Genomic DNA, 23478 nt, shown 5'->3' with positions numbered 1-23478 from the left:
TCAAGCACCAACACCCCTCACAGATGTATTTTTGGTGCCACCCCTCCAAGAGCGTAGCCCTGAGTGAGAGCTAGGGCTTTCATTTCAGGCCCGTCAAAATGAATGTTCTTGGTTTTGTGTGGACGTATCTGTGTGCTGGCCTGGCGGGGAGGCTCTGGGATGAGGTTCGTCCTTTGAGGCGGGGTTGCATGATGATGGATCGGACAGGGATCTGACCCGAGCCCGGAAGATATTGGCGGCTTGTGCACAGAGCAGCAGATGAATCTGTGCAGCAGCTCCTGGTAACAGATGGCGCAATAAAATGCAAGAGGAGTCTGGTCTGTTACTATTTGATTGATAGACTTTGGCCGGGCTCTATCTGGGTTTTTGTATTTTTTGTTGTTTTTGGGGTGTGCGAAGATGGCTGTGGGCAACTTTTCTACCGGTTGCGTGAGTTTGTGTGTGTGTGTGGTTACATGGGCACAGCACTGTTCACAGGCATAATCTATCTGAACCATGTCTGTCAGACACTGTCCACACAAACACTCACTTCCCCCTGCAAAGATAGTTTGTCACAGGCAAGGCAAGGGCAAGTGTAAATGTTGCTCCACTCTATATCACCACCACCACCACATCCATCACCACTTCACTTCAAAATCGCTGTGACAAACTGCCCCAGAAGCCAGCATTTTTTCTGGCCGTACGGTGCTGCTGCTGCTTCTGCTGCATATTTGAGGACTGACAGTTATTTAGAGGTTTGCAAGGTAAGGAGAAACCTTCTAAGCAAGAATATTTGTCTTCCCACCACTATCAAAGGGTGAGGGAGGAAGCTGGGTAATATTTAGAGACTCATGCTAGGATTTGGGATGAGGTTATGATGTGGGGGAAAGGATTTTATAAAAGGTGTGGCATCTTAAGGATAGCGACGAGTTGAAATTTAAGCAGCATTGGAAGCTTTTCAAAACATCTGTGAAAACATGTGATACCAGTTACTTTTAGCTGGCTTTTCCCATCTTAAATAACAAGGCTGACGGAAAGTTTAGTAAAGGCCAGCAAGGAAAGGGATTCACTCGGTATCACATAAAGTATCCTAAACTGTAAATTACTAAACAAAAAGGGGAGTAGACTCCCAAGTTTCTACATTACATTCCGTCAGGTTGGGGGACTCTTATAAGAAAGACTAAAAAAAAAAAAGGTCAAAATTGATGCAGTAAAGGCTGAGACATCCTGATTTTTAGTCACTGGTATGGTTCTAGCTCCAAAAAAGCTGAATCATACATTTTCCATAACGCAACTCAATAGCATTTTCCATTAAACACAACTTTGTAAGGCTCCCTCCTGAGCAACCGCAAACATTATACAACTGATTTTTGCAGGCTGAGTAATACTCCTCGTTTCAAGCAAACTGAACTCCATGCGAAAAATTGGCGGAGTTCCCCTTTAAGATCAAGTTTGATGAATATTTATAACAAGGATTCTGCCAAGAGTTAATATTTGCACTGGTAACCGCAGTTTAAAAATAAAAGTCAGATTTTTAGGTTTTATAAAGGGAGAGGTATAGATCTATGTGTTATAAAGAGAGTGTAAGTGACATAAAAATCTGACCAAACATTTTGTTACAAAGTCTGACAGGTTTTATTTTCTCTCTCATAAATAACACTGAACAAGCATTGTACAGCGATAAATAGCAGTATTTATACACTGTAAAATTCTCTGTATTACAAAATACAGTATATGTGTAATGCACTTGATACAGATGGGGAAGTATTGCATTTCATAGCACCAAACGTGACCCTTAACTTGCCCCTTTAAACTTAATGACATTGTACTCCTCAATAACAGTTTAGGGGTGCAGTTACATCCCAGATCCAGGTCTTGTGTGGGTATCTATGAAATATACTTCCCTTAGGAATCAGTTGTTGCGTAACTAAATCTAAGTTAAGTAGAGCCCACCTAGAAAGAACCAAAGCCTTTGCTGTAAAACTGCTCGTTTTTCCACAATCTTTTATCAAAATCCCAGTCGAGCAGCTAAAATATTATGACGTGTGTCTGCGGTGGCTGATCAAGTTTCATGTATTTAAATTTTGCATTAAACATTAAGCTTCTTTCCCCCTTCTGAGCAGAACAGCTACACTATTCACACTTTATTTGGAAAGTAGGGACACTGCTGTCAGGTGAAAGTCTTGCGTATTTACAACGTTTCCCCAACAAAAAACTAAAGAAAAACTAATTTCCATGCCTTTAAGAAGTGCAAAAGTGAGAGTAGTGAGTAGATTTTATAAAGCCTGCAGCCATAAAACATACTCTCCTCTATCTCTGCTTAAACTTTCAATTCAAGTTAAGACACTGAAAAAAAGGTTTCGGTGTGATTTAGAAGATTTTCATGTGACAGGAGTGAGAGGTTGATCGCTAAACATCAGTAAGCAATCAACAGCTTTAGGGACTCTACAAAGAAAGTGCTACAAAGCTGAACAAGCTGTTCTGATCACAGATGATGGTATCTGTCTTCCACATCTTAGGCAACGCAGAAATGTCCGTCAGAGGCAGGAGGAGGTAAAAGGCAGGTTGAACACTGTAACACAAACCTGGGAATGTTGATACTTAACCTAACACTGGAAGATGGATTGACTCAAATGCAGTTTTTTGTTTACCTTTGAAAAATAAACGTTAACACACTGATCTTAACATTGGAAATGAACAGCAATTCCCAAAGTCTTATTGGTAGGACTCCTATTGTGTTTTTTCATTTTTTATTTTTTTTTATTTTTTGCTTTTGACTTTCAAAACATTATTGCTAAATTCAGACAGGAAGGGGCCCTTTCAACCAACATTTAACTTGAAAATCACTCAACAGCTTTTCAGAGGACTCACAGCATGGAATGTGTCTGGGCTAACATTAAATCTGGCCACAAAAAAAAAGAAAGAAAAAAGCACAATATTAAAATGAAAAACAAAAAGTTGTGCCTGCAATACAAAACAGGCTTTTGTGCACAAATACAGGGACATAAAGATTGATATTTCATATAGGAGCCCTTATTATTCCTCATTTAGACTTTGTCTGAGGAGCAGCATCACAATAATTCATGTAAAAATTAAAAATAATCACATTCATCACTTAGTGTCCATGTTGTGTTTGATTGTCAGCTTCTGAGACACATCCGTTTCACCTCATGACCAACCAAACCCCTTCCTAGTTTAACTTCTCTGTATGAAAATAATGTTTGTCTATTGTGGCAGACTGTGCAAAGGAACCTACAGCACAAGAGCTTTGTTGATATATTATTAAGAGCTAAAACTCAAAAACTGTTCACAGATCATTTCTATCATTACCAACAACATTAAGTAAGAAAATAAAGTAAGTCATATGTCACATGTGGCCTCAGCTCAGGTGGGGCCAGTGTCTTGGCATCCAATAAGCTCTATCAAGTTATGGCACATAAAAAACAACAGCCTCTTTATCTCATCTAGCTTACTCCTCTATAATGTAAGTAGAACCTAAAAAAAAAAACAAAAAAAACACAGACTTAGGTTTGTGTTATTTTGTATGCATGAGAGCATTTCTGATTAGTTTGGTTTCAGCACTGAAATATGACATTCATGCCATTTCATCACCAATGTATTGCACAGCATTGTCAAAATTATCATCTTAAGAAAGAACTATGTAATAACCCTAATGGATAACATCACAGCCAATTAATTTCTTTAAAAAAAAAAAGCTAATGTAAAATGAAATTAATCATAAACATTTACAGGAAAGCTCGATGTCTCAGTTTCAGTTCAGTGTGGGACTCTTTCTGTAGCAGAACATGGGGCTGTTCTACCGAGGAGCCACTCACGCTGCACTTCAATTTTCCTGGCAGAAACATTCCTGAGTTTCCTGCTGTGAAATCTGCTCTCCTCTCCAGCTGCTCTTTTCAAAACAGCAGGAGCGCTAAAAAGATCTCCAGGCCGACGAAGCCAATTCAGCTGATGTGGTCATAAGCAAACAGAGATCACACGGTCGGAGAGGCCTGTGGTGCTCACTGAGAGCTTCTCCCCTCACTCCATAGTCCAAAAATAAGACACTGAAAAAAAATGAGCTGGACTAAAAAGCCATATCTTTGAAAAATATTAATAATGCCCTTATTATTTATATTGTAAATTAGCACTGGATGTCGACCCACAAATCCTAAAATGTCCTGAAATGAAACAAAAACAGGTGTAGTATGAGATAAAGGTGCATAGGTTGGCATTCTTTTGACACTGAAATGGAAAAACAATTCCTTGGTACTCTAGAAAAGCTCCAGATTGCACATTCATAGTGTTAGCGGGCATTTCATGCCGAGCTCTTTTTTTAATGACCCACTCACTCACTCACTCATTCAGCCACTTCTGATATCGCTAAACACCATCATTTCATTGACATCTCATGTAACAGCGTAAATGTTAAGAAGTACTTTGATGAAAATAAAATAATAAAAATAAAAATAACTCCCACAATTATATACCTCAAAACCATTTTCATCAGCACCGTTTCTTCACAGGTGCGTGGTCCCACACTTATAAAAAAAAGGTACCGACTAAAGACGTACACTTTCAGGGTTTTCCTCACATGGGTGATGACATACCACACCGCCAACACGTTTCAGACACTGTCTAAATTCAGTGGGTTCCCTTAAGCTATGCAGTCTTGCAGTTCAGACAGAGGAGCTACCACCACACGTGGGGATTTGAGGTCACACCACATTAATGCAGTTTCCACTGCCAGCTGTAGCCCTCTTGCTGCAGTAGGTGAAGCTGCTGTGATTGGTGGACGACCCGTTCAGGTGCGATGACTTCAGCTCCATCTGGCAGGCGACGATGGCTGCATTTAGCTCTACCTGAGCCCGGTGTACGACGTAGAACATCAGGCCGATGCTGATGACGATCTGCACAAGACAGAAGAACTCATATTGTTTTGTTCAAAATGGCTTTCCTGTTTATTTGACTTGTAGGGGTGGTGAACTGAACTGCCTCATATACTGAGGCGTATCTAATATTTGCTCTCCTAATTAATTTACTTTTGGGACGAGGACAAAAAATTAGATACACCAACACTCGGGGTATATGCCAATGCCAATGGCTGATTTCATACCAGTACTCTCTAATTCCCAAATTTTATATCTACATACAACACTGCATCAAACTCATTGTGATCATTTTTATTTAAAGCATTAGTTCAAGATTGCTTTCTTGCATAGAGTTAGACTAGAAGACTGATACCACTTTCGTGTCAGTATGACAAATATGAAGCTACCACTGGCAGCTGGTTGCCTTAGCTTAGCACAAAGACTGGAAACAGGGGGAAACAGTTAGCCTGGCTCTGTCAAAAGGTAACAAAAAATGCCAGCAGCTCTACAGCTGAATAATTAAGACATTATGTGTGGTTTGTGTAAAAAGTGTAAAAACTACAATTTACCATCATGTGATAAAAACGACAAATTTGCCTATGTCCTGGCAAACAAGACTAGGTCAAAACCTACTATATGGCTGGACAGCCCTTTTGTCTCTTTGGTTCTCTCCTACTCTCTGTGTTCACATATACAGTATTTTAATACAGCCAAATTCCTGTAAAAAGAAAAAAACAAAAAAAAACAAAACAAAACTGTTTGCGCCAATTCATTTCGAAAGAGCAATGGCCAATGGGAAAACTCCAACACACGACCGGCCGACCAATGGTGTAACTTCATCACTCAATCTCATGGCATTTGGCTGGCCAATGTTGTAACTTCATCAGTCGGTCAGTCACTGACATTCACATTTCTAGACAAGAATGATGTGTGAAGAGTGAAATTTGTGGATGAGTTTAAATAGAAAATATTCACAACAGTTTAACACCTTCTCCCACTTTTATGTCACCCAATCTATCCTCTGAACATTCTTTCCATTCATTTCTATGGTAAAACTGAGTGAATATTTCAAAATATTTTGGAAATTATGTGACATATCGCTGACATATTAATTCCCATCATCTCCCGATCACGCTGCGTGTTTTGACATTTGAATGGAGTTTCTCCAACGAACGATGTGGGACTAGTTAGGTGACAAAAAAGTGAGCGTAAGAAAAGTGAAGAGAAAACTTTTGCTTGCACAGCAAGCCCACTAAAAATAAGAATACATATTCTTCAAGATTCTCGGTATCTGTTCGTTTCTATGTTTGTCATTGAAAAAATAAATGTTTGTATGTATGATTTGTATCCCGGCTGGCACACAACAGTCAGAGGTCCAGATGGAGCGTCCCACCACAAATGTTTAAAAAAGGCTTCTGTGTGATTTGGAGCAAGAGCTTTCAGTTCTGCATGAAACACTGATACCCACTTAATCCTGAACTGACCCTTGACCTCTGAACACAGAAGCCACCCCTTATCTCTGAACACTTGTGAGGATTAGATGAAGCTGGACAGATGTTGGGGAATTGTTGACAGTTTGAAATGACCTTTGGAGCTAGACAGAATTGTGGGCATATTTTGCAAATCTACATGAGGTTTAAAATTTGTAGCCAAAAAAATAATGTAACTAAAGAAAGAGACAGATGTCCTGGGCTTTTGCAATAGGATACAGTTTTAGAGGCTTGGTAGACAGGGTGTGGCCCAAAGATGTCTATACCTTTACTATTATGAACAAGCACAGCAGTTTCACACATCACTGCTATATAAATATTTTTCTCAGAAAGGAGGAACATGTGTGGTACCTACGGTTTGTGTCTGCTTAATGTATTATTGTCACCATTATCACTGCCGCCATTATAACTCAGTGTCTAAAAGAGACTAGTAGAAATCTGTAACAAACTATTCACCCTGCATTTCTCAGAAACAGACAGCGTGCAGTCTTTTGTGTCTGTGTGTCCAATGTATGTTGCCATTTGGGGTGTGTCAATGAAGAACACGTTTTTCCTGCTGCTATCTCAATGCCCTAGTGAACTAGCAGTGTACCTGGTCAATAAATGTGTCAAAGATTTGCTGGATATTCTAACACATCATACAGCATATGAAAATGGATTTAAAAATAAACAAACAAACCTTTCACATGTTTATTTAGTAGGCACGCTACTTAACAAAGATTGATTTCAAAAACATTTAATTAGATACTGAAAAACATCTCTGTGCATCTGAGGCTGTCTGGCCCAGGTTAACCATAAGAACTAATTAGGAATTTGCTGTATTCCTAAATTCAAGACATTTGATGGAAATATAGCTATTAATGATTATTGAGTGTGATTCAACAAGCTCTGCTGTGCAGCACAATGTCGATTTTATGTTACAAGTACATAAGATTATTTTAACACTCAACAACAATGTGGAATGGTGATAGTGAAGCGTCCAGTCTGTCCTCACAAGCAAAATGTGCAACCCAGGGTTATTTCAGGACATTAGCTAAATTAGTGTCCTCAAACTTAATGTATTATCACAAAAACTCACCTGCAGGCTGAAGACAAAGTAGCCGCTGATGCTCTGCTCAGCGATGACGTCCTCCATGGTGCGGAGCGTGGTGCCCAGATACGAGTTGAGAAGCTGGGTGGGCAACAGACCCACAGAGGAGGCCACCAGGTAGTTTGGCAAGGACACGTCTGTGATCTTGAAACGGAAAAAGCGATAAGAAACATGTTTAAAGCTTTGATAAAGGAACATGATTTAAAAGCTCTGGATTATATATGTTTTATATCAACATGCAAAAACAAGCCATAATCAATCCACTAATATGCATTCATATTTAGGATTAGGGTTGAGGTTTAGTATCATTTCATGTGTTATAGTTTCATCTGTATCCAGCGTTGAATCTGCTTGTGAACCTCAAATCTGTTCACATCTGATTTCTGCAATTTGAAGTTACACAAATAATATTTCAGAACTAAAACTTGATATTCAAAGAGCAAAACTCAAGCTAAATGACTGTGTGCATGGTTTGTCCATTGTCCCTCGCTGACAAAGGTGATTAAAGATTAAAGAAATTGGAAACTTTTCTTGAAAAAATATCAAAAATAGAAAATTTTGAGCAGTAAGAACGAGTGAGAGTGGTATTGACCATTTCTTAGCTTCTTCCAGAGCTTTATTCAGAACTCGAGATTTTTTGTGAATGTACAGTGTTAACCATTATGTTTAAACATTTAACAATTAAATATATGTACTTATTGAAACTATATGAAAGGATGGAGGTCACACAAAATTAATTTATATGGTATTTGACTGAAATTTTAGCTTGATCAATGGAACAGTTTATTACAAATCTATAATTTTGCAACGATATGAAGTACTGCAAATTGAATCAATTCCATGCAGAACCACTGCTATGAATCCAGGTCAAATGAATTCACACTGAATTTGTTCAAGTCATTCGCTTGTTTTGAACCAATGTTGGATTGCACTTACTCCTAAGTTGCATTATAATTGTATTCCTGGTGACAATAACAACAGTTTTTGAACATTTTACAGAATTCAGGTTTCGGAAAGACTGCACAAAAGAGGTCCAAACTGCATTATTTTGAGAAACCTGAAGCAAATCATTCATTTCCAGCCACAATAACCACAAACAACCTGCAAAATTCTGCTTGGACTGCTGATAGATTTAAGTACCATCTGGTGTAATTACCTTGAACTGCGACATGTTCTCACACGTCCAGCTCAGTGTCATTTCATATCTTGGTACGACCACCTAAATATAACAAGTGCCTGCCTCGCTGTCACCCTTGATCCCTTGATTAAGTGATGACATAAGCTGATGCGTGTCTGTGCTGGCTGTGTGATGATGTGACCTTGGCACTGTGTGCACTGTGACGACACTGTGGCTGATAGCGGCGTGTTGAGCGCCGTGGCATGTTGGTGCAAGACACTGCCTGTACCAAAATGTTATCAGGACAGCAAAACATTGTGCTAGATCCAGCCCAAGTGTCTCCTCGCAGTGATAAATCCTAAACCCTCTCCTGTTATCACACCACACACTGATAAGACCCTGAGTTACACTTCATAGGACAATGACATGATCAAAACTAGCTTTATCAAAACCTGCTTAATCAAGCTGATGTTGCTGTCAAGCTGTTTTTCCTCTGTATGTTCCACCAAGCATTTTTTTCCCTCAGTACAATCATGTAACAGTCCTTTCTCCTTGAAAGATTAGTACTGATGTGTCCACACTATGTGTCAACACAGTCAAAATGCCTTCAGCAGATCTCTGAGACATGGCATGTGAGCCTGTGAGAGCTGCAGAAGATGAAAAAGGAATGCGCTCTCTTCCTCTCAGCCATCGACCTCTAGTTGTGAAGCACGTCCTCTGAAGTCTCTTCGGACCCAGGCATGTAGCTTATGCAGCTGCCTCATATACGACGTGGGAAGGGCTAGTTCTTGGTATTTTTATAACCACGTAGAGAATTCCCACTGAACCTCCTACTCGTTTATGCAAACCTATGTATCAAGATAATCTGCAAATTCAAGTGAAAAAACACCCCATCCTAGGCTTGCCCTGATTTATTCAGAGTAGCAGCAATGCAGGTCCAAGTTTGTGCTTGTAAACACAACAGTAAGTAGGGTATCTTGACTGCCTAGTAGATTTCAGGAATGCTGCTGTGATGCTGTTTCCCCTTTTTATCTGTACACACATACGGTTTACCCGGTGTAATGAAGGGGCACATGGTGTAATTAAATGCTGCACAAGCATGTTTGCCTGTAGTTAGGGTCCTATTAATCATATGATAAATTCCCCAATTCCTTCATCAGCTCATTATGACAGTAGAGTGATGGAGCCAGGCCAGCCAGCACTGTTAAAGGTTATAAAGCTGTAATATAATACATCTGGAGCTCTGAATTTGTCTACTTTGTCCTCAAATGATCCACAAACATTTTTCCTGAGCTGTCCCATTGTTTTGCTAACTACAGCAGTCTCTGTGCCATTTTAGGTTACCCGCTATAATGTAGCACCGTCCACTTCAGCAGAAAGAAGCGGGGGGCACAGTGAAATGTAGCGCCCATAGAAAGTGCTTACCAAGGGCAGTGCAGACAACACATAATTCCACCGTGAGCCAGTACGGGCCTAGAAGTACTCGACCACAGTTAGTTTCACCTTTTATTGCGGCAAAAAAGACCAGAAAGATACAATATCAGCTCAGCTTAATAACAAGCCTCCAGGTAAGATGAATTACAAAGTGTGCAGTTAGAGCCTGAGCTGGGTTTGAAACCCTCCAAGCCAGGAAGTAAACATGTAGCAGAGGAGGATGGAGGAGAGAGAGATTCAGCTTATTAGCCTGCTTCTGGCAGGGTCAGCTACACTCCCTGGTGATGGCTCCACTCTGCCATTTACCTCTCCAGCTGGAACAAAGAGTTTCACATTGGGATTTGTGCAATGAGTCGACAGCCTGATTTTCTCCAGTTTCTCTGACCTAAACCAGCATTGTTTTAGCTGTTAGCTCTCTAGTATATTTTTTCAAATGATAGTAAGTTGCAGTTATATTTGTATCTGAGTGTACGCCAGTCAATAAATGACAAGAAATTTAAAAAAAAAAAGAAAAAAGGTTCCACGAATGCCAAAGATATGTTTTGAAACAGTTTCAACATCCTACTGTTTGTCCAGCAGAGAGTGAGGCACGTCCTGCACATAACATTAGTTGGTCGCAAGAATAACATTTATGGGAACCTTATCCAAAATGTTCATGTTGTGGGTTGTGAAGTAGACAAAATGATGTCCCAATAACACTGGTTTGGAAATCGGGATTTTGATATGTGAAATTTCAAAGCAACATGAGCCAATCAGCTCACATCACTTTGGGGCAGAGATTTGGCCTCTATTTGATATGCCTGTAAATCTGTTAACCTAAAATATGTCAAAGGCAACAAACTCAGAAGTCATGACAGAGAGTCAAACACAGACAAACTGTTTTTTCCAAAGACAAACAGGTGTCATAAGTTGAAACTAACCAGCTGAAGTATCACAAATGCAAACTGCAAACTGGCATACAACAAAATATGACCCACTTTTGTAGCAATTGGGGTTGAGCTACTTGAAAGTTGACATCCATTTTCATGGAGTGTTTGTTTGCCTTCCCCTGTAGATAATAACCCAGAGCAAGTTCATGAGTAGTATTTTACAAGACTGTCAATTAGCTCTGCTTAAAATTGACAGTCTGACAAACTGATTGAGGGACATCAATAATGCCAGTGACAGTGATAGCAGCTGTGCAACAATGTGTAAAAATTCTGTCCCTTTGACTTTGACACTTCATTTTCACCTCGTCAGAGTGGAACAGTACGTTCAATGTTGTGACTACTGTTAAAGCTTCGGCCCTGATCCTGGCATGAGATGGATATTTCAACCTTTGGACACAGAGCTATGTCCTAACCATGGAGCCTGAAGTATGAACCAATGACAAACAGAAGCCTTTTAAGTCATTCAGGCAAGAGAAATCCATCTGCTAGGCTTGTATGTCCTGTTCGAGGTCTTTTTACAGGTAAACTGCTGCCCATAGTGTGAGACTATTACAGAAAAATCATTCATTTTTCGCATCACACACTTTCTTAATCTTGGAGCTGAAATACAATACTAAATTTAATTCACAGCAGTTTTTCCAGAGTACTCATCACAATGGCCTTAAAAAACAACTTATGGAAAGACCGGTTTCTTTAACCTTTGATTTAAAACATACAGAGTTTTGATGTCAACATTGTAACATCGAAGGAATACACTCGTCTTCAGCTTCGTACGCCATTCAAATGGATTTTCTAATAGATTGCAGATTTTGAAGAGCACCTCAACTCAGATCACCTATTTGTGTTGGTTCACACCACAATCCCTGCTTCTCTCAGCTCACTGCTCAACTCTAATGTCATAGCCCAAGCATTTGAATTTGAGAAGCCTCTAAAATACCAGCCTATCAGTCAATGTACAAGTGCAGCACAAATGCTTACTGCCTGTAGTGCTTCTTGTACCCACAGTCAGCTGATTCCTGGGATGATCACATATCACTGCTGCCAAATGACTGTTTTCACTTATCTGAGGGGTTTGTCATAATCTAATATAAAAATACAAAAGTATTTGTGACATGAAGCAGTGCCCTTAAGCTGGATCTTAGTAGTTTAGTATTTTAATCATCATTTTGAATGTTAATTGTAAAGATGTATTTATGCAATACTGATATCCAGTTCCATAATAACAAATGTAACAGCCGTGACTTTTTATCATTCAATCCAAACATGTAATGCAATAATTATATTTAATGCTAAATTTTAACATATAATTTGAATTTAATTGCATGGAATATATTCAATCATGTCAATAATATTGCAAGTACAGCACATTTTCCTCTTCACAATAACATAAGACACAACAATTTTGGAAAAGCCAGCCAAACATGCCAATGGTTAGCACATAGCAGTTAGTTTGGGGCATCAAAACTCATCACAGAAACATGATCTACATTCAGCGATCAGAAGAAACAGAAACATCTGCGATTCCAATACAAAGCCTGTAATAAATGCTATGTGTTAAAAATTGTACTTCAAATTTCTGTTGTGTCAACAGAGGGGTGATGACTCATCTCTTTAGTCATTTTGAAATCTGTGTGGGGCATTGTTGTTTTGGGTTACATTGTTTTTAATTAAGATTTCTAACATCTTGCTTCCTCCAAAAACAAAATGATGTTTATTGTACGGTGGTTATGAGTGTGTTTACAGAACTGTCAAAAGCCAAAGCCATGTAACTAATCTCCATGCTGCTAAGATATGTTTAGGTAAATCAGCCACCCCAGAAAACTTACTGGTTTTGCAGCATGCAATTACTGTGGTTGTGAAACACGCTTGCGTCATCTTTTTTTCTCCTTTTGTGCCCTATGGCCTGTACATCAACTCCTTCATGCTTTAAGCTATAAATGCCTTTCAAGCTCCCCACTTTGCATCCACTGATAATGTTTGTGCCACTGTTTTTCATCAACACTATTTTGATCCTCTTCTCGCCTCACATTTTTGCAGAGACACAGTGTAATTTTCAAAACAGCGGAAGTTAAGGGTAAAAGAAATGTCACAATTGGCATAAACAGAATCAGTGAAATACTGGAAATGATGATGGTGTTGACTGCATTTTAATCCAGCTGCTTTCTGGCATGTCAGTAGTCTTAAAATATGCATTCTGCTTCCAAAATTAAGTGTTGTTTAAGTAGACTAGATTCCGATTTAATTAGAATAAACTGAACTTTGTCCTTTCTCTGGCTCTATCCTTGGAAAAATTCCCATACTAGTTCTATTGTAGTGATTTTAAAGTTGAGTCCTGTATGAAAGCCAATTTGACCAGCCTCATATTTGAACTATTTTTAAAATTTGTGCTTGCATTTAGGTATTCATGAAAACATTGACGCCTGCACGCTGACTCTGAACCAAAAATTTATTTAGATGGATAACGTTTCAGCCCAGTTGGATCTTCATCAGGTCAAAGTTTATAATAGGATATCGATGTACTGTGTATAGATATGTCATGTACATTAACTGTATTCCTGCAGTTACTGGCTAATATACAATACAGAGGATGCAAGCAGCAATCTCTTGCGATACATTTTTCTATTGTGCAATACTGCAATACTGTTTGGCTGTTAGTCCTAGGCCAATACATTGTAGTAACTAGTATTTTATCTATTTTTTTCTCAATTTTTGCAGCCTTTTTATTTCAATATTTAGTATAAAACAGTCTTCTGACTATTTTAGGAGACAGGCTAATGTAAGACAATTATGTTATTCCAATTATTCCAGCTTCATGTGAGAGATATTGTATAATCTGGTGCAACTAGAGATAGTGATGAGGTCTCTTTTTGCTGCAGTATAACTTATAATACTCTGGAGATCTAAGCCTGAGTGGCTACATAACATCAAGTTCACCCTCAGGTCGGTCTTCTTAATTAATCATTCAATTACAACTGGCATAGCATTTTTCATGTTGCGTGACACCCCATCTGATTTTCTACAATACAGTTAGACAACCCTCAAGGCTTTTCCCATTTGGAGGTATCAATGAGTTGACTGTGAAGGGTAATCAGCAAGTATAAATTATTCATGCCATGCATGAAGGTCATTGGCCTCAGGTTAAGTGTAGGAGTGCAGCTGAGAGCAATATCCCGATACTGCTTAGCTTTATAATGTAGGTCACATGGTGTTTGGTGCCTTGACCAATGACTTCAAATTTACTTAAAAAAATGTCCATGACTTAGTCTATATTATGTTAACATTACCAGATCATTGATGAGCAGAGAACAAACACTGGTCCAAATATGAAAATCCAGCCAATGACTTAAAATGTGATACTACTTATAGTTCAAACTGGTATAATAATTGATGTCCTTGGGCTACAACAGAATCTATGTCATAGCAGCACTTCCTCTATCTACAAGAGGAATGAGTTTCCCTTCTCTGGGGACTGGCAGACTGGGGACTGGGAACAATACAGAAAGTATTGAATGTAGACAAGCTTCTGGCTAGATCTGATTTCCCATTTGGCAGGTTAGCCTATCAATAAGAAAATTATTTTCTTCTACATTCAAAAAGGTCACAGGTTTGATTCTCATGACTGCAAGTGATTTGTTGAACCGTCCTCCAGGTTAACAAGCTCTGCTCCTGGCTGGTCCACTACTGTGAGTGGATGAGTTTATAATGGATATTACATGACTGTCTACTGTCCTTCTAAAGTGAAAAGGAAAAGCTGACAACAGTGTTTTCATACTCACCGAGAAAACTGCATTTTGGAGCCCAAAAGGTATGGGCGTGAGTCTTGCTAAGGCCACAACTTTGAGTCCACTTCCTCCCTCCACCACTCGAATGACAGCACTGAGCTGTTCACTGTTCCCAACCTTGTTCAGCACCCAGTCAGTCAATAAGCGTTTGCATACCAGGTGTGCCACAAAGGTCCCAATTAAAACCCCCACCATGACCAGTCCCATGCCCAATACAAAGCCGTAGAGGTAGCCAGCTGCCACATTAAGAACAATATATCCCCATCCACATGGGAACGATACAACAATCAAACCAACTATAAACAGCAAGGCTCCGACGAGGCTGTCCAAGCTCTCCACCCAGAGCAGGAGGTCCTTGAGGTACTGGCGCACAAGGGCAACCGAGGAGAAGCACACAGCAGTCAGGATGCATGCCAGCAGGGCGCTCTTGAAGCAAAAGGTGGTGATACAGCATGGGTGTCTGAACTCTCCACCAGTGGTGAAAATCATCCCCCCTGTGTCACTGATAACCACAGGGTCTCCATCTGATTTCCCTATGCCAGCCCCTCTCTCGTCAAAGGCGCTGCATATCAGGATGTCAATTTTGTCACATTCATCTGTGGCAGTCCTCTGCAGCCAGCGGTTCAGCTGAATCTCCGCCTTGCCCACCGCATGCTTGAAGAGCTTGGTGAAAAGCTGCACGGTCGTGGCCCCTGACACTGACATGTTGGCCCTCAAATAAGCTCTGGGGACCAGCAGCAGGGCTCAGATGAAGAGTCCGACCTGGAGACCACTGTGACGTTAGAGCTCTTCAGACAGTCTTTACACCCAGCGCAAGTCCATGTCTCGCAGTGTTAAATTGTTGAGCTTCAACAGAAACAAGTATTTATAAACTTGTAAGAAGATGACTTCAGCAGTGGCAACCCATTGCTCTGCGACTTTGAAAGCAACTGTGTAGTGAGACATAAAGATGATATCTGTCACTCTTCTTGGCCATTACATGAATTTTTCCAATTTAACAGTGTTTATCTTGGGTACACTAGCTGGGCAACGTGCCAGTCCAACGACTTAAAAGTGCCTGTTTTGTAGTCTCTGTCTGAAACACTCGCCATATTCAGAGTTGTCACCCCTCGGCTCCAGGACAGTGTAGAGTCAATGGATGAAGGGAGCTGTCAGGGCAGCGAAGAGACGAGCTGTGAGGACACTGACACATCAATCCAGCACTTCTTTGGACTGAGACGTGGTGCAGTAACATCAACTTTTATAACACCACCAACATTCGCTCTCAGCTAACGTTAACCCACTACCATAAATCACAGCAAGGCTAACTTACTCCCGTCGTTAGCTAACTAGCTCGCTGTGTGGATAAAGTCCTCAGCTGCATTTAAGAGAGTAAAGCTGGCTTTCAGCTCCTCTTCTCCCGGACAACAGAGCGACAGACGGGACGCAGAAGTCGGGTGTGAAAACGCAGTTTGCTCTTTCTCCGCTGACTGGCTGTTGTTGCTCTACCCGCCGCCTTCCCTCCGCTGTGGAAGTCACTGCTTTCGCTGCTCGGGCTCTTCTTCACACCACTGTTTGTGTCCCAGAATGCAAAGTAACCCCAGCCCACGTGACCGACCATTACACCTCTTCATCCAATCAGAAGGATGCCTTTTGTCATCGCGAGATTTCACGACAAATTCTGTTTGTTTTGGATAAATTATTTTTGCACGGCTTCTGTGGTCAGTCACCGTGCTGCCACATAAGCAGACCTAACTACCATGCAGCAATGCAATGATGTGTTAATTACTTCAGCCTTAGATTTTAATATTTCTCTTAAATAATTCAGATTTAATTACTATAATTAATAAGAAATGCCAGTTTAACGCTGGAGTTGTATCCAGTTGCACAGAACTCAACTGATAGGGGGGGGTGTTTATTATTTAGGAGGAAGAAGATATGCTCACAAATTATTCTGATGTCAGAATGGTGGTGAAGGAGATATTCACATCCTTTACCTTTAGCTCAAATAAAAGTACTGAAGTATCATCAGCAAAACCATACTTAGCGTAAAAATGCTATAGTACTCTTCACGCAGAGTGGCCCCTGTCACTGTCACATTTTTATACACACTCAGTTGTCAGTTTATTAGGAACACCTAGCTAAAACTAATGCAGTCTGATGACTCCAACATTCTTGAAATAAATTCTACCTTCATGAAGCCAATACTGTTGAGTTTTTATTTTTTTCATTATTTTTTTTAAATTTTTTTTTAAACTGTGTTAAAGAGGTGTTGATTCAACTTTTTGATCATTTTGGAGGCTGTAGTTGTTAGTGTTTTTGAACTGCATAACATTATACGGAGAGGTCTTTCTGTTATTTAACCTACGTTTGAAAGTAACTTAGTTGAATCTCAACCCCAGGACTATTTATACTGTTGGGTTGTTTAACCTATAACATGAACTATATTTTATAAGTTCATTATGTTTTTTTTGGAAATTTTTAACTTGCAATGTAACTAGTAACTTCAGTTGTAAGATATTTCAGTGAATTTTTCTTAGTTACTTTCCAACACTGTTCAGAAATAGGTTTATAAACTATTCTGAAAGTAGCAGTGGTGGAAGAAGTACTCCAATCTTTCAACCATCATTTCCGAGTAATCCATTAAAGTAAGAGTCTTGCATTTAAATCTTTACTTAAGTAAATTTACATAGATGTTATTGACAAAATGTACCTAAAGTAAGCAACCTAAAGTACGCATTATGCAGAATGGCCCATTTCAGAGTGCTATATTATTATATCATTAATGTTATTGGATTACTACTACTCACAAATTAACATGTAAGCAGCATTTTTGTAGGTGGCTGAGTTGCAACTAATTTTAACTACTTTATGTAGGCTACTGTTGGGTTGTTTAGTGCATCATAGGCTTCTCAAATTTTCATGTCAAATCTACAGTTTAAGTAAACTCTAACTGTCAAATTAATGAGTGAAAAGTACAAAATCCCTCTAAAATGTAGAAGTAGAAGAAGTTGAAGTGTAGTATAAATAGCATTTAATTTAAATACGCAAGTGAAGTACAAGCATCTTAGAATTGTAGGCTTCTGAAGAACAGTACTTGAGTAAATGTACTTGATTACATTCTAATACTGGAAATAAGTTGTATGGACATCCAGCATTCAGGGAAGTCCTATCACACTTATAAAATTTAATTAACCAATTTTCGATTAAAACAAAAACTTTATAACATACAGCTTACCGTATTCGGGATTTATAGTATGCAACAGAGTTTGTATGGATATTCTCCTACACATATTCTTCTGTATTTCTGTGAGCATACAGTATTATATAGTAGCCTAAAGGGAATCTCCCTGCCTGGCATACTTACCATAAATTCATAATGAGGGGAGTGAAGCAGACAATAAGTGCATTCATGCATCTAATGCTGCTCAGCCCCTGGCTCTCCCAGCTGTGGGTAAAGAAAGCCTTTAGGTGGTAGTCATCAAAAAACTAGCTACTGCTACGAGTCTTTCTCAAAAGCTTTTTCACTGAAGTCCTTGACTACTGATGACCAGTGATGGAAGAAGTATTCAGATCCTTTACTTAAGTAAAATTACCAATACAGCAATGTAAAAATACTCCATTACAAGTAAGAGTCCTGCATGAAAAATACTACTTAAGTAAAACTACATAAGTATTAGCAGCAAAATGTAGTTATACATTAAAGTAAAAGTGCTGGTTCGGTCCCTCTGACTGATAAATTATTACATCTGACATCATTAGATGATTAATACTGAGGCATCAGTGTGAGGCAGTATGTTACTCTTGTAACTGCTGGAGGTGGAGATAGTCTGAACTACTACAGCGACACCAGATAAATCTGAGATGATGAATGTGAGAGGAAAGAAAAAAAATAGTTCCGACACACAAATCTGTTTTCAGTTTTTGGACTTTTTCGGTAATCTTTGATTTTTGGTGAGATATAGGAGCATTCGAACATTTATTGAAACCATATGACAAGTTTAGAGGGAAAAAATTGTTTGGTGGAAATGTTATCAACTCATAGACATCTAAAATGTGAACCTGACTACACACCGTTTTTTATATGACATCAGACGCCAAAAAGGTTGGAAACCACTGGTTTCATCTTCAACAATGTGGGGTATTTCAAATACTTGTTATATTATCCATTGTGTAACATCTTCATCTCAAAAGTAACTAGTAACTAAAACTGTCAAATAAATGTAATGGAATAGAAAGTACAACATTTCCTTCTGAAATGTAGTGTAGTGGAAGTATAAAGTAGCATAAAATGGAAATACTCAAACAAAGTACAAGTACCTCAAAATTGTACAGTTCTTCAGTAGATATACTTAGTTACTTCCCTCCACTTCTATGATTTGTTTATGTTGTATGTTGAAGTATGTTTGTGTGCTGTCGTAGCGGTCCACTAGATGGAACTGTTACACAGTTTTACAAACAATCCAAGTACCTCGAGTTGTTTGTCACAATCGCATTCAAGTGTGATGGTTGCTCCCTACCAGTGTGGAAGCATTTAATAGTTGACGGTCACATTAATTAGCAGGTTTAATTGAATGCAAATAAAAACTTCCTAACTGTTCATTTGGGGCAAACCAACATAAGCTACAGTATCATATTTATTTAGTGTTTCTAATCAAAGACATTTTTAATATTTAATTTACAAACTGAAAATGTAGTTTAAGAAGCTTTACAAGTTTGTTAACTTAAAGAAAAACAATTATTAACAGAACAAATAAAGAAAGTGGCTGAGCAAGTGTAAACTTGGAAACCCTTAAAAGACTGTCCTGGCTATAATATTTACAAGGTTAGTTTTTATCTTTCACAAAAAGAACAACAACAAAAAAAAAGTCTCAAATGATCCAGGTCACATTTTTATGACTACCTAGGGGGTAAAGGTCAAAGGGCATAGAGGGGACATTATGAACGACTGATTTCATTCAAGCTGAAAGGACCTTTTATCAGCCTTTGTGTCTTTTAACAAAAAGTTAGGCTATATATAGCCCTCTTATCTGGGCATATATACAGTATGGTGGCCATTTGTGCTGCTCATTTGACTGTAGATTATGTACTGCAGACATGTTAAGTGCGATGCATTTGCTACCGAAGACATTTTTCTGTGATCTGTCGGTGGAAGTTTATTTGACTATGCACCACGACATTGGAGCGACCAGGTTTGGACTCATCATAGCAACAGCTGACACATGACCGTGTCAAAACAGACCTAAACAGCCAGTATATGTCAGGAAGTGTAGGGATTTTTTTTTTTTTTTTTTGTCAAAATAAAAGCATATACATGTCCGTGTTTGCGTGTGGGCCTAATGCAGAGTTTACCCTCAAAATGATCCGCAGCGTAATGAGATCACGTTTGAGGTTCAACACGTGGCGTGAAAGCATTGCGGGAAATAGCCATTTTTATCCTGGCGTTTTTGATAAAGTAACGAAAAGAAGAGTTGAATTGTGAAGCTTTCCTTCGGAAGTCGCGTGTTTCATTCCGGCTGGTTTGACAGCAGCACGGAGTCGCCTGCTGCTGACCAGTGGCAGCGAGCGCACAGGAGGCTCAGGCGGACGCGTTCCTCTGCAGTTGACTACTGAAGCCGCACTTCGGATGATGGATTGTTCAGAGGAGGCTCCGTCTGTATCCGAGGAGCCCAGCGCTCAACTGGAGCTCAAAAAGGGAATGTCGATCTTCATTGATGTAAGTAAAAATAAATAAATAAATAAATAAAAAAGGTTCATCTTTACTCGCAGAAGAAATTTCTTCCTCACTATTAATGCTTACACTGAGGTGTCTGCACTCCTTTTGATCTTTGAATAAGCGCAGAAACTTCAGTTTTATGTATGATTATGTTATCATTTAGTGTCAAGACCTAGGTAGTAATCTATATATCACAGTAGCAGAAAAAACAGGTGTAAAACTATCATCTTTTTTTTTTTTAATTGCTTATGGAGAAAGCCATGCTTTTTTAATATTCAAATACAAATTTCAGTGATTTTAATGGTTACTTGTTGGAGGTTTTGAATGACCTTAGTTAATATTTATCCCTCTAGCGTGTGCCGGGTAGAGAGGGTTACTTGTTTTATGGAATTAATTAATTTGACATGCCTGACCTTTAATTTAGCTTCTTGGCGTGATTTCAAAGGCCGGCCATCCATCTACATGTCATTGTTCAAAACCAATTTATGAATAATGAAATAATGAAATACTAGAAGTCTACTTTTTTGATAAAAGTCAGGGTGTCATTCTTGCTGACCTTAATAAGCCAAAAATAGTTCAATTATGCAAAAAGTTATATTGACATCTGTACCTAAAAACTTACAATCTTATAGTTCTTGGAATACTATGAGAATAAGATTCCCCGAACTTGTAGATTTTTTTTCTTAGACGGTGAGGATTTGATAATTAAATCCAATGATATACAGTACATGTATCATTACAGCTAATGATTGTCTTAGTGCTTCTCCCTCATGAGCTTTCCCTCCCTCGTTTGATGGCACTGCTTTGTGCCTCGGTATCCGCCACCTCATTATGTTCACCTCATTGCTCCACTGTTTCATTAACTTGTGATGTCTTAACCATATACCCGCTGGCTGCCTTCAGTGTTTGAAAGAGACAGGGGAGGATGCACAGATGGGAGCCAAGATTTATCAAAGTGGGAAGTCGTATCCATCACATCAAATGTCTCACTGATGCCGAACAGGTGCTTTATCTTCGGGCGGTGACTGACGGGGAGTGAAACCACTGCTTGTCTTCTTCAGAGGCGAGCTGGTCGACAGGGTGTCGGTTCTTTCATTTCTTGGCATCTCCTGGATGAGTTTCAGCCTCGACCAGCTGTGTGTCAGTAAAACGCACATGCTGGCTCCAGATCAGATCTGATAAAGGAAAAAAATCCATTCCTCTTCTTGGTTAAATTAATTCATTTTACTCATTGTGTGTAAAAGATTCATTAGGACGAGATTAGACGATGAGGCCCAGTCGTACGTCATTACAAGGTTCAAAACAATGATGGTGATATCAATGTGAGCTGAATCACGAATACATACATCATTTGGTAAGAGCAGGAAGAAGAGTAGCCCTTTGGAGGAGTATTTGGAGAGCAGATTAAGTAGCAATTAATGATTATTTTCATTATCAATTAATCTGCGGGTTATTTTCTTTATTAATCGATTCATTATTTGGTCTACAAAACATCAGAAAACTGTGAAAAATACCTCATATTATGCTCGAGCCTCATAAATTGACTTATGTCCAACCAACAGTCCAAAACCAAAGATATTTAGTTTACTGTAAGCCATTAGTGACTATCATCTTATTCAGCTGATCAGATGATTATAAAAATAGTTGTTGATTAATCTTCTGTTGATTGACTAAGCGATTAATCATTGCTGTCCTAGATAATAGAAGATTTCAAAGGGTTAACGGTATTTTTCTTTTTAGCGTTAATACATTCCTTACTTCTAAATTAGAGAAGGATGACAGATGAGTAACAGGTAGAGGTGAGATAGACAGGGAGAGTAGGTCTGTGTGGGTATTGGACAGCAAAAGGAGCAGCAAAGATGGATTAGCAGGAAAATTTGAAATATGTAAGTCAGAACACAGGACCCCATGCCAAGAACTAGAGAAAGCTGGTGGATTTTTAAATTTGTATCTTTATCCTTATGTGGCACAGAGTCAAACCCATTCTAGGAGGGAAAATCCATACATTTTTTTCCCCCATTTTGGGATTCAATTTAAAATTAAGATCTTGCACATAAAGGATTATACAGGCAGATTTAGCCCATAGTGATGATGTGTAAATACACCTTTAGAACCTGTTCAGATTCTACTTCACATGGGCAAACATGACAAGGAGAGAAAGTGTAATCTATTTTGAGGTTGGTGGGGGTGACTCTTTTAAAGCTGTGGTCATTGGCACTTTGCCTTTCATCTCCTCTGGACTGTGGGACAGCGCTATCAATAATTTAACGACACACTGCTTTTGAGAGTGTGATTGATGATCCCCGCATGCACACACACACACACACACACACACACACACACACACTTATTTTAACTTTGATGATGTGAAACCTTTGTTGACTCTCCTTTTTTTCCCTTTCTCATTACAGATTTTACGGAGGGCTGATAAAAATGGTAAATATCACACGATCCAGCTCCTTCCAGGCTCACACAAACACACTCATCTGTCTTCGGCATCACTCAAGCCCAACCTTTCTCATGTGTGGAAACAGATTTACTTTCTCAATGAAATTCTGATCATGACTCTCTGCTGAAACTCTATCGGTTTCCATGGAAACAGGAAACTGACCATGCCCACTGAGGTTCAGTATCAGAGTATTGGTGAAGAAAAACATCAAAAATTTGTACCAGATAGACACTTTTATCGTGGCTGTCCACACTTGATGTCTTACAGGTGTATAGCTGGAGGTTTAGGGCAAAAATGCTGTTGATTCACCTCCACTATCTTGTGCAGTGTTGTCACAATCTGCAGCGTAAACATACAAAAATAACAGTTTATTTTGTTCATCCTGCTCCCCTCAAAATAAATACTCTAACAAAGCACAAATGCAGGGTTTGAGACTGATTTATACAGTCAAGACAGACTGATAGACTGTTCTTCGTTTCTTGCATTCAGAAATTGAAATAAAATTCCTTTGAATTCCAGTAAAAACACTTTTAATTAATCTCAAATGTCTCTCATATAAATTTCTGTTCTAGAAGCACTTTCCTTCATTACCAGTTGACAGTCAGATTCATTAGCAGGTTTGATTGAATGCAAACGAAAACTTCC

At 39.0% G+C, this 23478-nt stretch overlaps 1 protein-coding gene across 2 annotated transcripts; it reads right to left on the bottom strand.

Moving 5' to 3' along the window:
* Nucleotides 1-1612: 1612 nt before the first annotated feature.
* tmem64 (transmembrane protein 64) lies at nucleotides 1613-16242 on the bottom strand. Of its 2 annotated transcripts, none has more exons than XM_040121580.1 (3): nucleotides 14684-16242; nucleotides 7416-7571; nucleotides 1613-4886 (listed from the first exon to the last, which is right to left on the bottom strand). In XM_040121580.1, the coding sequence occupies exons 1-3, from the start codon at nucleotides 15392-15394 to the stop codon at nucleotides 4695-4697; spliced, it is 1059 nt and encodes a 352-aa protein (XP_039977514.1). In that variant the 5' UTR covers nucleotides 15395-16242; the 3' UTR covers nucleotides 1613-4694. The 2 variants fall into 2 exon arrangements, with proteins under 2 accessions (XP_039977514.1, XP_039977515.1); XM_040121581.1 differs by lacking the exon at nucleotides 1613-4886 and adding an exon at nucleotides 5616-5760.
* Nucleotides 16243-23478: the final 7236 nt, after the last annotated feature.

The sequence above is a fragment of the Xiphias gladius genome, chromosome 24 (assembly GCF_016859285.1).
Source record: "Xiphias gladius isolate SHS-SW01 ecotype Sanya breed wild chromosome 24, ASM1685928v1, whole genome shotgun sequence".
In the NCBI taxonomy this organism is placed as follows: domain Eukaryota; kingdom Metazoa; phylum Chordata; class Actinopteri; order Istiophoriformes; family Xiphiidae; genus Xiphias; species Xiphias gladius.
This window is presented reverse-complemented; position numbering and strand designations above follow the sequence as displayed.

Bases quoted from the DNA above. Each gene is read 5' to 3' on its own strand.
- tmem64 (XM_040121580.1), bottom strand. From the start codon at position 15,394: ATGTCAGTGTCAGGGGCCACGACCGTGCAGCTTTTCACCAAGCTCTTC. The intron at 7,572-14,683 runs GTGAGTATGAAA...TTCCGTTTCAAG, and splicing joins TCCAAAATGCAGTTTTCTCG to ATCACAGACGTGTCCTTGCC. The intron at 4,887-7,415 runs GTGAGTTTTTGT...TGTCTTGTGCAG, and splicing joins ACTTTGTCTTCAGCCTGCAG to ATCGTCATCAGCATCGGCCT.